The sequence below is a fragment of the Ochlerotatus camptorhynchus genome, unplaced genomic scaffold (genome assembly GCF_037179485.1).
Source record: "Ochlerotatus camptorhynchus isolate MF236.1 unplaced genomic scaffold, CSIRO-AGI_Acam_v1.1 ptg000045l, whole genome shotgun sequence".
Classification (NCBI taxonomy): Eukaryota; Metazoa; Arthropoda; class Insecta; order Diptera; family Culicidae; genus Ochlerotatus; species Ochlerotatus camptorhynchus.
The window spans coordinates 3,820,158-3,832,726 of record NW_027040536.1 but is presented as its reverse complement, the minus strand read 5'-3'; the positions used below and the strand labels follow the sequence as shown (position 1 = coordinate 3,832,726).

General features: G+C 41.3%; 3 protein-coding genes and 1 long non-coding RNA gene across 4 annotated transcripts; 3 read left to right on the top strand and 1 right to left on the bottom strand.

Annotated features, from left to right (window-relative positions):
* Positions 1 to 367: 367 nt before the first annotated feature.
* LOC135714956 (uncharacterized) lies at positions 368 to 2,042 on the top strand. The gene is made up of 4 exons (XR_010518915.1): positions 368 to 581; positions 785 to 838; positions 1,071 to 1,128; positions 1,360 to 2,042. It is a non-coding gene; the product is annotated as an uncharacterized LOC135714956 (long non-coding RNA).
* Positions 2,043 to 5,244: 3,202 nt separating this feature from the next.
* Positions 5,245 to 6,803, bottom strand: Stoml2 (stomatin like 2). Its single transcript, XM_065238278.1, has 3 exons — positions 6,549 to 6,803; positions 6,382 to 6,486; positions 5,245 to 6,322 (listed from the first exon to the last, which is right to left on the bottom strand). The coding sequence occupies exons 1-3, from the start codon at positions 6,630 to 6,632 to the stop codon at positions 5,405 to 5,407; spliced, it is 1,107 nt and encodes a 368-aa protein (XP_065094350.1). The 5' UTR covers positions 6,633 to 6,803; the 3' UTR covers positions 5,245 to 5,404.
* Positions 6,804 to 7,172: 369 nt separating this feature from the next.
* On the top strand, positions 7,173 to 9,983 carry Tsr1 (Tsr1 ribosome assembly factor). Its single transcript, XM_065238269.1, has 4 exons — positions 7,173 to 7,397; positions 7,464 to 7,734; positions 7,792 to 9,650; positions 9,719 to 9,983. The coding sequence occupies exons 1-4, from the start codon at positions 7,292 to 7,294 to the stop codon at positions 9,907 to 9,909; spliced, it is 2,427 nt and encodes an 808-aa protein (XP_065094341.1). The 5' UTR covers positions 7,173 to 7,291; the 3' UTR covers positions 9,910 to 9,983.
* Positions 9,984 to 10,621: 638 nt separating this feature from the next.
* On the top strand, positions 10,622 to 11,818 carry LOC135714856 (probable serine hydrolase). Its single transcript, XM_065238254.1, has 2 exons — positions 10,622 to 10,807; positions 10,871 to 11,818. The coding sequence occupies exons 1-2, from the start codon at positions 10,742 to 10,744 to the stop codon at positions 11,789 to 11,791; spliced, it is 987 nt and encodes a 328-aa protein (XP_065094326.1). The 5' UTR covers positions 10,622 to 10,741; the 3' UTR covers positions 11,792 to 11,818.
* The last annotated feature ends 751 nt before the right edge of the window (positions 11,819 to 12,569 follow it).

Sequence of the window (12,569 nt, the reverse complement as noted above, 5' to 3'; positions counted from 1 at the left end):
CCTATTGATTACAGCCAACATTCCTCTATTCAGTGTAGTATTATTAGCTTCGCCTGTCGGCAGAGATGATCGATGATGACCGAACTAAAAATCCTTGGGCGAATCGGAACCGGATCTTCAATGAGGTGAATATGCATTTTCTTAACAGAACAGTTACTTTTTGTTTATCACGTGATGAAAACTTGTCCTATGATCTATGATTATACCATTTTACAAGCTCAACAGGTCTGACTTACTTGTTAAAGCTATTCCGCGTATTATTAGATTTTGATAAAATTTATTTTTCTAATCAGTTCGTTTTCTCTTTGTTTTACAGTCTCTTGTTCGTTGTCGCGGAGTATTTTTTTCTTAAGGTAAGCATCCAAAACAATCTGAGATTTTCACATATAAACACTTAACTATTCTAAGTGATGATTCTTTATCCTATGATAAGTGATTATTTAACAAGCTCAACAGGACTGACTTTTCTGTTGGACCCACCTAACTTTAATAACTTGAGTAAATGTATTTTTCTAACCAGTTCTTTTTTTTATTGGTTACAGACTCCTGTTGTTTCCGAAGGGCAGTTTTGTTCACTTAAGGTAAGCATCCCGGACACGGGTTTACAATTGCCTAACCTACTACTTTGAATGATGCTAAAAATCATGGACCTGTTCTGATCAACCATGAATTGAAAAACCGATTGCTTCTGACACCTCTTCTGACATTGACCAACCAGAATATCAGTCAGCAATCCAATCTACACGAACGTCAACTAACGATTATTTGTCTTCACATTTTGCAGGTTGTATCTCGTTCTTCCTGGTCGGATCTCATCCCTTGGTGTTTTCTCTAATCGGTAAGCATTAAAAAAATTGAAATATTTTATATTAGTGGGAAAAAAATCACACGAATGATGCCAAACAATCATGGACCTGTTCTGAATCATAATAAGTTGAAAAACGATTGCATTTCTGACACCTCTTCTGACACTTGTTGATTTTTTTTTTGTTCGGTTCATCGAGTTCCCTTAAATTTGTACTTGCTGAATGTGAAGTTAATTTTTCGGTTTTCCATTCCTACATTTGCAGGTTTGTCGTCCATTGATTCACTTCGAAGTATACGACTTTGGGAGGATTGGTGTGAAAGGTGAGTGAACTCTTTTATTCGACTGCTGTTAAGAACAACGTTGTTCATACCAATCCCTGTGGTTTGCATTTTATCGTGATGAAATTAATATTCACGGACCTGTTCGTATTAAACCGTGACCGAGTTGAATTATTCTGAGCTTAATTTGCAAACCAACAAAGATTGTGTGTTGTTCAATCACATATGGACTGAGCCAGTAAACTAATAAGTATTTTTCAAATCTCTTTACAGGTCGCTTGGGTTCTGTTCCGTCATGGGATTGATTAAGATGTGGTGGGAATGATCGAAGATATCGACATTTCAAAATGTCCACCTGCTATTGAATGATGTCATACTGCAATTACATAAATCTGCAGGAGCTTAAAAAACGCATCAGGAATGTTTCAGGTTTTCGTCGGTCGATGTCTTAGTCTGGGGAAATAGGACAGGCCATGCAAACATGTCATTTTTTATATTATCATAGTCACTTTTAACACTGTTGGGTCATTCGTGACTTGTCCGGGGGAAGAGATTTGAATTAGTGACTTTGGCGTGAGAGGTATGGATGTTAACCACTACGCCGGGGCTGTCGCCTTTTTAATTTTTTCATTGCAAAGTTTCAATCACTGAGGCTGTTAATAAATTATGGAGATGACCAATCTAATATTGCCGGACTTGTCTTCCGTTTTTAGAAGGGGCCATGTATCATTTACGTAAAGCAGTTTTATGGATGTTTTTAAAGACATATGCTGAAATTTAGTTAAATTAAATTAATGTTCTATGTTCGAGTCCCTTAACCACCTTTATAAGAAAATTTCTTATGCTTACGTAATTGTTGCATGGTTCCTCAGTAAGATGGATATTGTTGCTGCTAATGCAACTTTTACAATGCAAGAAATGGCACAAATAAAAAGTAAATAAAATAATTATTATCTTCCTATCTTTAACAAAGCTATCCGAAATCCTTTTTTCCGAATATGGTGCACATTCCCTTTATGTTTTTTTTTTTTAGCTTAAGCCCGATTTAGCGTTCGACTTACTTGAACGGCGAAATTAACGTCCAGAAAGCTAGGCGATGTCGGATTTACTCTATTCGATGTCAGGTAAATTGAACGCCGACTATGAGATCAGGGTTGAATCAACTCATTTTAACCGTGCATTCGCGCTGAAAGAAAAAAGTAATGATGTTATGTTGTAGTTGCTTCTAGGTGCACAGTAGCAGTTTTTGGAACTAGAACTAGGGTAAACTGGGGCCACCCTAACGAAATTCCAATAAATTTCCACTATTTTGACCAGAAAACAAGTCTTTCCATAAGCTTACAGAAACCCTATGCAAAGAACAATTATACAAAATTGTTAAATTTTGATGAAAAAACAAAATATATTTTTGTGCTAGTTTTGCCAACACTACCATAAATAAATCGCCCAGTATGTTAATCTTTGATATTTTTGCAGTACAGTGCATGAGAATGTACTAACGAAGTGCCATATTGGGTGTTATTCCGAGAGTCGAAGTGACTTTTGTTATGATTGATAATAGCGCTATGTTTGATACTCACTTTTGATGATTGAATGCAGTGATGTATTGGACACAGAACATGCCGTAGCAATTTTTTCTCTTATAGTTTTGACCCTTGGGAATCTTCGAAAAATATAAAAGGGTGAGATTTCACTGAAATTTAAAGAACTAAAAATATTTATTGGATAATAGCTATGAAAAATGGACTTTTTTCAAAAATCTCGTCGGGGCGACCTCTAAACAACATTTCCCGAGTTGCCGCCATACAAAAGTTTGTTTGTAACACTCTTAGCTATTAATTTTGAGGTTGAGCCCCCAGATTTCCAGACATAGTGCAATTTTGGGACACCCTACTGTGGACTATCCTCGCTGTTCGACTTGATCATGTTTAATAATCGCTAATTGTACTCAACCTGCCATTGTATGAAGGGCCAAAAAGAGTTAAGGCCCACGCACATTAGATCCAGATCGGACGCGTTGCGGCAAAGTGACAGCTCAATCTATTGTCTAACTGTCAAATTTACGTCAAGGTAACGCAAACGGATCTAATGTGGGTGGCCCTTTAGGGTGAATCCGTGGGCAACATCGCACACGTGATGAATGAGAACCAGGATCATACAATTGGTCAAAAACAGGCCATCCAACAGGAGGATGTCCCAATGAGTTGGAGAAGAGCCCGCCCCTTTTTTCACGAAATGTTAAAGACAGGTAATTGGCATTTCCACTCTCTCTATCCATTTCGCTTCAATCGGATGCCCTCCCGTTCCCAGCATCTAATGTGTCGTATAATAATGTAATGAAAGTTAAGAGAAAAATAAAGGAAAGATCTCACCCGATATGTTGCAAAGGAATCCAAGACATCACGATGATTTCGAAGAGCTACCATGGATATGCTGCCGCTACTTCTTCAACCGGTGTTAAAAACAGCACTCTCGCCTTTCCTTCCTCACACATCAGCGTAAACCCCCATCGACCACAAAACACAGTCTAGCTGCTCCAACTAGAGTAGGGTTACCATTTGGTATCGTAAAGAAGGACATGTCTTCCTTCTTCAATATTTTTTCTACATCCTCCTTTTGCCGGAAAATGTCCTCCTTTTTAATCCTTGCATTTGTTTTTCCAGTAACACATTCATAAAATTGTTTTCAAAGAGCGTTGTTTGCAGAGCATGTTTGTTTAACTATGTCGTAACCTCATCTAGCAAATGCCAGTCGATACTGGGACTCGGAGTATACTACAGCTGTCAACCGCCCTACATACTTATAGATAGTTGAGTGCTATTAATCTCCCTATCAAAATTCAAAATATCCACACCGTAGAGCCACACTCTGGACCTTATTCTGCGAGTCACGTGACTCTCTGTCACCTCGTGTGAGGTGATTCTCCGTGCAAATAAAATGGAGAGTCACCTCACACGAGGTGACACTCTGTCACCTCACCGGTGAGAGAGAGTCACGTGACTCGCAGAATAGGGGGGTCTGTATTTTCACTAAAGTTACATTCGAGGGCTTTCGCTCGGTCGGTACAGGCGCAGCTACAAAGCAAGACCATGCTGGAGGTGGCTGGGTTCGATTCCCGGTTCAGTCTAGGAATTTTTCGGGTTGAAAAATTTCTCGACTTCCCTGGGCATATACAATACCACTCAATTATACTAATCCAAAAATGGTACAGGCATCGAAAGCTCTCAATTATACCTGTGGAAGCGCATCTAGAACACTAAGTTGAAATACGCAATAAGCTAATATGCGATAAGCAATAAGCTTGAAAATGCGAATAAGAAGAACACAAATCCGAGGGATTATTTTAAGCGCATGAGTCTATTTTGGTGCAAAATGCGCATTACATTTTTACCAATTAAATTAGTCAAAGATGTGGTTTAGAGATGATGATCTTACCCCATATGGCCATCTTACCCCCACCCCCTAGGGAATTTCAATCAGGCCTATTTTGCGCGGCGTGTGAAGTGAGGTGGTTTGCTGTAACTAGAGAAGTAACAATTATCACCCCGTGTGAGATGACTCCATTTGAACAGCACGGAGTTCGTAAGGGAATTCCCAAGTCAATTAACCGTGCGATACGCTGGCGCAATGGATATGCTGGGTCCACTTCCCTCTGGTGTATCCATCCTGGTTTTGATTGAAATGTATAAGCGATACAGAGTAACCGAAGTTCTTTCGACGACTACTCAAGTCAATTCCGTCAACAGTCACCTTCATACAACAGTCATAGCAAGTTGGTCGAGAACTCTGCGTGCCTGAAGAGATTATCAGCTCCTGGTGAAGAAAAGCAGAGCAGGAAGAGTGCTGATTGGGCAATTGTATCTTCATCAAGCCATGGAACGAGTACGCTAATCGTCAGATTGTTTCAGCCAGAAGTTCTGGAAGACCAAGACGTGAAATAAAGCATCCTCTGCGGTTTGACGAATACGAGATGTCGGTAGGCGCAGCTATAACGCAAGACCATGCTGGAGGCAGCTGGATTCGATTTTCGGTCCGTTCTGGGAATTTTTAGAGGTAGAAGTTTTCTAGACTTTCCTGGGTATATTTCGGTACTTTGCAAAAGTCAAATTCAAGTATATTTTCCTTAAACTTTATTTACATAAACAGATTAAGTGGGATTACTCAAATACTCCTGCATTATTTTCTTTCGTCATTACCTGAAGCCTACTCACGCATAATTGTAGATTCTTAGTTTTGTGAAAGGCAATTATTCGTCATTTACTCCAAACATATTTCTAAAGCATTACTTTTCACCCAAGTAACCTGTCGCTCGCGGAGACTACTCTGAAGGCTTGCCATCATTCCTTTTCGACACAGTTTCATAGGTTGTACTTTCCATGCCTTCTATCGGTTGTATTTGTTTCGACGGTCTTGAAAGACTGTTGTAGATTTGCAGGGCTTGTCCTACCATGGATGAAATGTCCGCGGCATTAGAAGGAACGATCAGAGTATTGTTTTCCTTGGCCAGATTTTGAAAAGCATTCACGTATTTTTCCGCCACGGCCAACGAAGCAGCATCCCGTCCGTGTTTGGAAAGTAACGATTCAGCAACGACTTTCAGTCCCTGGGCGCGGGCATCAGCCACCGCAATGAGAGCAGCAGCTTCACCATTAGCGCGATTGATTTCCTCTTGCTTCTGGGCTTCGGAGGCAAGGATCCGAGACTGTCGTTTACCTTCTGCTACGTTGATTTCCGCGGCCCGGACACCTTCAGATTCCAGAATGGCAGCTCGTTTTCTACGCTCGGCTTCTACTTGCATCTGCATGGCTTCATGGACACGACTTGGCAGTTTAATGTCACGAATTTCGTATCGAAGGCATGAGATTCCCCAAGCCTCCGAAGCTTTGTTGATAGAATCGACGATGCTTATGTTGAGCGATTCACGTTCCCGGAAGATCTTATCCATAGACATCTTACCCAGCTCAGATCGCATGGTAGTCTGTGCTAGCTGGGTGATGGCAAATTCAGGATCCTCAACGCCATATGACGCCAAATAAGGATTGAGGATCCGCAGGTACAGCACACCATCGATGCTAAGCGTGACATTGTCCGAGGTAATGGCAGATTGCTTCGGAACATCGATAGCAATTTCCTTCAGACTTTGAACGTACTTCACCCGATCTACTATAGGCAGCAACACGTTCAAACCGGGTTCTAAAATCCGGTGAAATTTACCCATTCGTTCGACAACCCAAGCCTAAAGCAAATAATATTTTTTAACTTTCTATCAATTTTGACAATTTACTCACATCGTACCTCTTGCTGCGGGACGAACATGATAATGGTGTTAATGGGTGTCGATTTGTATCGGACCTGAATCTCGGACAGTCTTTCATTGTAGGATTGAGGCTGCAGTAAGTGCTAAAATAAAAATTCGGTTTTGACTATTGGAGGAATCTTAACCCATACATTCTTATACTCACCGCGGCATAGTGGCCGGTTACGCCAGTACTGGCACTCCAACGTAGAAGTGGTTGCCGAATCGATTGTGACACTGCGCGGATCATGTCGCTGCAGAGGGGATTTTATTTCATGCGTTCGCGAAACGGCTTACAATAGACCGGCCGAGGTGACTAGTTCCGGTTAACTATATGCCTGAGAAATTACGGAAAATGTTGTGTAAAGCTGGATTCTTGCGAAACAAGTAAGTTTTTATCGGACGAAGAAAAGAAAGCAAATCGTGTAACTTTCAGATTTTGACGTTTGTTGGTTAGCGATCTGTCATGTACCGTGCAGTTACAAATGCATCAGTTAAGGGTAATCTGTTCTATATTGGCAGCGATGAATATGGTTATTCATCCGTCCATCTTAGCGTGTAGGAGATAGATCGAAACATCTATTTATTTTCGGTGTATTTTGAATTATTTTTCTTTTTAAATTTGTTCATGCAAACCTTGGAAGACCTTGGTGTCATGTGCGATTGATTAAAAATGAATTTTATTTCTTTTAACCTCTGTTCTAGTACTACATTTCACACTATTATCCATTTTTTAAACGCTGGGCCAATCGCGACCTTCGCGCCGATGTAAACATTCGACCCTAACCTCACTCTTCTTTCACTCGTGGTAAACATGTCAAATGCCATGTGCAGTTTTTGAGTGCAGTGGAATTCCAGATTTTTTCCTGTGTAAATTGTCGTAAAAAATCGCGAATCTATCTGCAAACCATGGCTATCGATACCATCCACAAGGCCGGTGCGTTGAAGCAAACCAACAAAGCGCACAAACATGGGAAACACGCATCGAAGCGAGCGCTCGATCGGGTCGCCAAAGGTTTGTTATTGTGCGGCGTTCGGGCTTGGGAAACATTGTATTTCATTTGCATCGTATCAATTTCAGGAAAAACTAATGTGAAAACTGCGACGAAGGCAGGAAAACGGGAACTCGGGCGGGAAGATCGGCGACGGCAGGCAAACCAGATTCGCAAAAATAAGCGCCATGAAGCGATCGCTTTGAAGAGGGCGATTGGAGGCGCTACGACGGCACCGTTTTTGACGTGCATCCTACCACTGAATGCTAATGTGGACCCAAACTCGGCACTGGCCATTATTGAAGGCTGCGATGAAGAGGCTACCGTGTTTAAAGTGTCCAATCGGATTCGGTACATGAAGTAAGATGTTAACATTTTTGAAAAATTGAAGGTTGTTAATTAAATGTCTTTCCATAGCGTACCTCGATTCCGTCAGCGGTTCTCCTTCATGACCCCGGAAGTTGGCCACGGTCATGAACTTTCCGTTTTAGATACACTGAAAGTATGCGACTCAACTATTCTGCTGCTTTCTGCAACCGAGGCCGAAGACGATGTCATCGACAAACATGGCGCCAAAATCTTGAATATGGCACTTAGTCAGGGCCTTCCCACACCGATGGTCTTTGTGATGGATTTGGAATCTATTGCCCCCAAAAAACGAGGACAGGTTAAAAGTAACATTCAAAAGGAAATTTCCGCTGTTCTTCCGGATGAAAAGGTCATGACTCTGGATTCCAACACCGATGGATTGAATCTGTTGCGTAGAGTCGGTGGTCAGAAAAGGAAAGTCCTGTACAATAAAGCCAATCGACCGCATTTATTCGGAGAGAAGGTTGAGTACGTAGCTGCGATGGGTGAGGGCAATGTTGGAACGTTGAAGGTTACTGGATTCCTGCGTGGAGTCCCGTTGTCGGTCAACCAGCTGGTACATATTCCTGGATTGGGAGATTTTCAAATGACGGAGATCTATGCTCCGGAAGATCCATACAAGTTACGAAAAGGTGACGAGGAAATGTCGTCGGGAGAGTGTAAGTTGTTGGCTAAAGCTGACGAACAGAAACAAACCAGTCTTCAGCGAGAAAATATTCCGGATGAGATGGATGCTGAACAGACCTGGCCAACGGAGGAAGAAATCTTAGCATCTAAAAATGAAAACAAGAAAAAGCTGATAAAGAGAATACCCAAGGGTATGAGCGAGTATCAAGCTGCGTGGATTCCGGATATTGAGGAAGTTTCCGAGAATGATGATGACGATGATGAGGATGAGGATGACGAAGATGACGAAGGAGATTACATGTCATGCGAATCGGACAGTGAAAGTAAGATTGGGGAAAAAGAGGAAGCGGAAGAAGATGATGAAGAGTATGAGGAGATCAGCATTTCCGATGGTCCAGTGTCAGCTGACAAGTACGACAAACAAATGGACATGGAAGAAGATAAACGCACGCTGGTAAAGATTCAAGCCGCCAAGGACGACGAGATATTCCCGGATGAAATTGACACACCGGCAAACATCCCTGCAAGAGAACGGTTCCGAAAGTACCGTGGTTTGGAATCCTTCCGGACATCGCCTTGGGATGTGAAGGAAAATCTTCCGTTGGATTATGCCAAAATTTACCAGTTCAAGAACTTTGATCGCACTAAGCGACGAGTCATCAAAGATGCTCAGGAAGTGGATGATGGAGTCATGCCAGGCTGGTACATTCAGATCCATGTGAAAAACGTTGCTCAGGATTCTTGGAATGCTTATATGTCAGCTGGAAACGGTAATCAGGTTGTGCTGTACGGTTTGCTTCCACACGAACATCAAATGTCCGTGATGAACGTCTGTTTGAAGCGAACCCCCAATTCAACCATCCCGATAAAATCGAAGGAGCGTCTTATCATCCAGTGTGGCTTCCGACGGTTCATAGTTAATCCAATCTTCAGTCAGCACACCAACGGCGACAAGCATAAATACGAGAGATTCTTCCGACCCAGAATGACCGTGGTGGCAACGTTTTTCGCTCCAATACAATTTCCTCCAGCTCCAGTGGTTTGCTTCCGGGAAAATCCAGACACTTCACTCGGAATGGTTGCTTCGGGAACTGTGATCAATTGCAATCCAGATAGGGTGGTGCTGAAGCGGGCAGTTATCAGCGGACATCCGTTCAAGATTCACCGCAAGTCGGCTGTGATTCGGTACATGTTCTTCAATCCGGAAGATATCGAATACTTCAAGCCATGCAAATTGCGAACCAAACTGGGTCGGTTGGGACACATCAAGGAATCGTTGGGTATGTTCCTAGGTTCGGCTGGGAATTGTTCTCGTTGTAAAATGTTTGTTTTATTACTATTTCAACAGGAACTCACGGTCACATGAAGTGCACATTTGATACACAGCTGAAATCACACGACTCGGTCCTTTTGTATCTGTTCAAACGAGTGTATCCAAAGTGGACTTACGAGGACTGTATTGTCTCGTGTGCTGCAAGCTCCGGTACCAATGCGGGATCGATTACAAGCCTAAAAGAGGATGAGGAAATGCAAGAGTAACGTAGATTTTCGAAGGTTAGTTTCTCTTTAGATGCAGGATATTGAATATACTATAACAAGTGTTAAAATCAAAAATACCATCATGCATGCCTTGTTGTGGATGCTTAGAATTTGAAGGAATTTCCAGAGATCCGTTAGCTTTAGTAAAATCAATTTCGAAGATTTTTTTTATAAACAAAGTTGGTTTGCATGTAGTTATTTTTAAATCAAGTTCAACACACATATCAAGATGCAAGTTCATCCAGTTTTCAAATGAATCGGTGATCAACGAAAGTTCACCATCAACCACAATCGTGTGTTGGTGAGATCAAGCAGCACTCAATACATCAACAGGTTAGTCCAAACCCACGATGGAAAATGAACAGGTGGGCAGGAACTCACAGTCTCCCAGTGTTGGTGAGTTCTTTGCCGTTAATGTTCACGAAAAGTTCACTATTTTGCTATACAGAAATTCAAAACAAAAATTTTTATCTGCGAATTTGAACAGTTTTTGACCTGTTTCATACTACCGGAAGGTGTATGCTGGTCACAAATGCCGTGCCAAACTGATTTCCTACTCAATTAATCAATCTTTGATGTGAAATTCGCTAATAAACACGAGGCGCATTTCGTATAGCAAACATGCCATAACAAAATGGGCATGGTTCATTTAAGTAAACAAACTAACACTTCTTCCGACTGTTACACCTATGTATTAGCCGTCTCGAACTCGTACTATCTAACATCAACAATAGTGAAGTATTGTCTTTGATAAGACCGATAAGCTGCGTGGTATGTTTTGCTAACTCATTTTCAGTCATAATTCATACAGCACCGAAGGAAAGTTGCCGTAATGAGTGAACAAATCAATTCGCCTTCGTTGATTAACCTCGTAGAGGAACACGATCGAGATTATGGTGTAAGGACTTAAAAAAATTTATTTTCAAATGAAAACAATTCATATGTTATTGTTTTTCCAAAGGTCCAAGAAGTGCGCATCCAGGTCCCATACGGTGAAATCGCCGGGAAGTGGTGGGGTCCTCAAAATATTCGGCCAATTCTGTGTCTACACGGTTGGCAGGATAACGCTGGAAGCTTTGACACCCTGATACCATTGTTGCCGAAGAATGTGAGCTTCCTGGCTGTCGATTTTCCCGGACACGGATATTCATCTCGCATACAAAATGGATTATCCTATCAGCCAATGAATTCCCTCAATTTGCTCCTGTCCTTAATGAATGAGTACGGCTGGAAGAAGGTTTCATTCTTGAGCCACTCGATGGGAGCCGTATTGCAGTACATCTTCGCGGCTGTCTTCCCGGATAAAGTCGACCTGATGATCTCACTAGATGCCATCAAACCGCAGGTTTCTTCCCCGGAAGCCGTAATCTTTCGACTAACCAACTCGATTCCGCAGCTGATGGTGGCGGACCTTCGCAATCAGCAAATGTCCGAACCGCCGTCTTACACTTATGATGAAATGGTAGATAAACTACATGAAGCCACGCATAAATCCATTAGTCGCGAGACTTGTCCGTATTTGCTTCATCGCAACATTAAGAAGAGTTCAAAATTTCCTGAAAAATACTACTTTACTCGAGATTCCCGGCTGAAGTACTCCATGGGAATGAACTTGTCGCAGGAGGTGAACGTCGATCTGGCCAAACAGCTTAATATGCCATTTCTGTTTGTGAAAGCTTTGAAATCGCCGTACTTCGAAAAGAAACAGTACTATGATCAGGTGGTTGATTTACTGAAAGCAAACAATCCGTACTTCGAAATACATACCGTCGAGGGAAGTCATCATGTGCACCTGTCCAATCCGGAACGTGTCGCACCCATTGTGACGGCATTCTTGAGCAAATACTGGAGCAAAGATGAGGATATTGTCAGTAAGCTGTGAAGTTTGACTATATGGGAAGTTTGCATTTTAATGGTGAAATTGTTCCTAAATTCAATTCCAAATTTCATTCGAAATTTTCAATAAATGAAATATACTGGTAATTATTTTTATTATTGGAAGGTACTTTGGATGGCCTAATCCATCAGTTTGTGAAATTTCGCCTCTGTATTTTTGTTTTCAATTCTCTATGACATATACTATCTAAAAAGAGGCTGTTCATAAACTACGTAGACAGTGGCATGGATTTTTGTGAAAATGAATAACAATTGGCACCGATTGTAAAATACCAGGATTTTACAATGTGCCCAAAAAATTACATTATTTTGTTCAGAAAATATCGTTTGTTTCATCGATCCAATACATTTTCAACGCTGTTTTCTTGACTTGCTGTTTATTCGAATGAGACTGACAACTGACATGCTTTATGGGGAGTACAAGAATTCACAAAAAAAACATCTTATATTAGCTTCCGATTGTACTAAAGTACTTGACTAATCACCAAAGAATGATTCAAAGAAGAGCAGTTGCTCCAAGAGATTTAATTTCAAGGATCGTGGGGTTATTATGGACTAGCAATGACACATAAAAGTGGTCACGTACAACATTTGAGTGTTGAATTACAACATTTTTGAGATTGTAGTAGTTGAGATAAGGGTGTGTATTTCGCGGATCAAAACGAAATAGGCAATTTATACACAAAAAACCCTAAAATAGTATTTGCTGCACGTGTAGATAGCGGATTCCAAGTCAGTATTCCTTTCATGTTGGATTAGTTCTA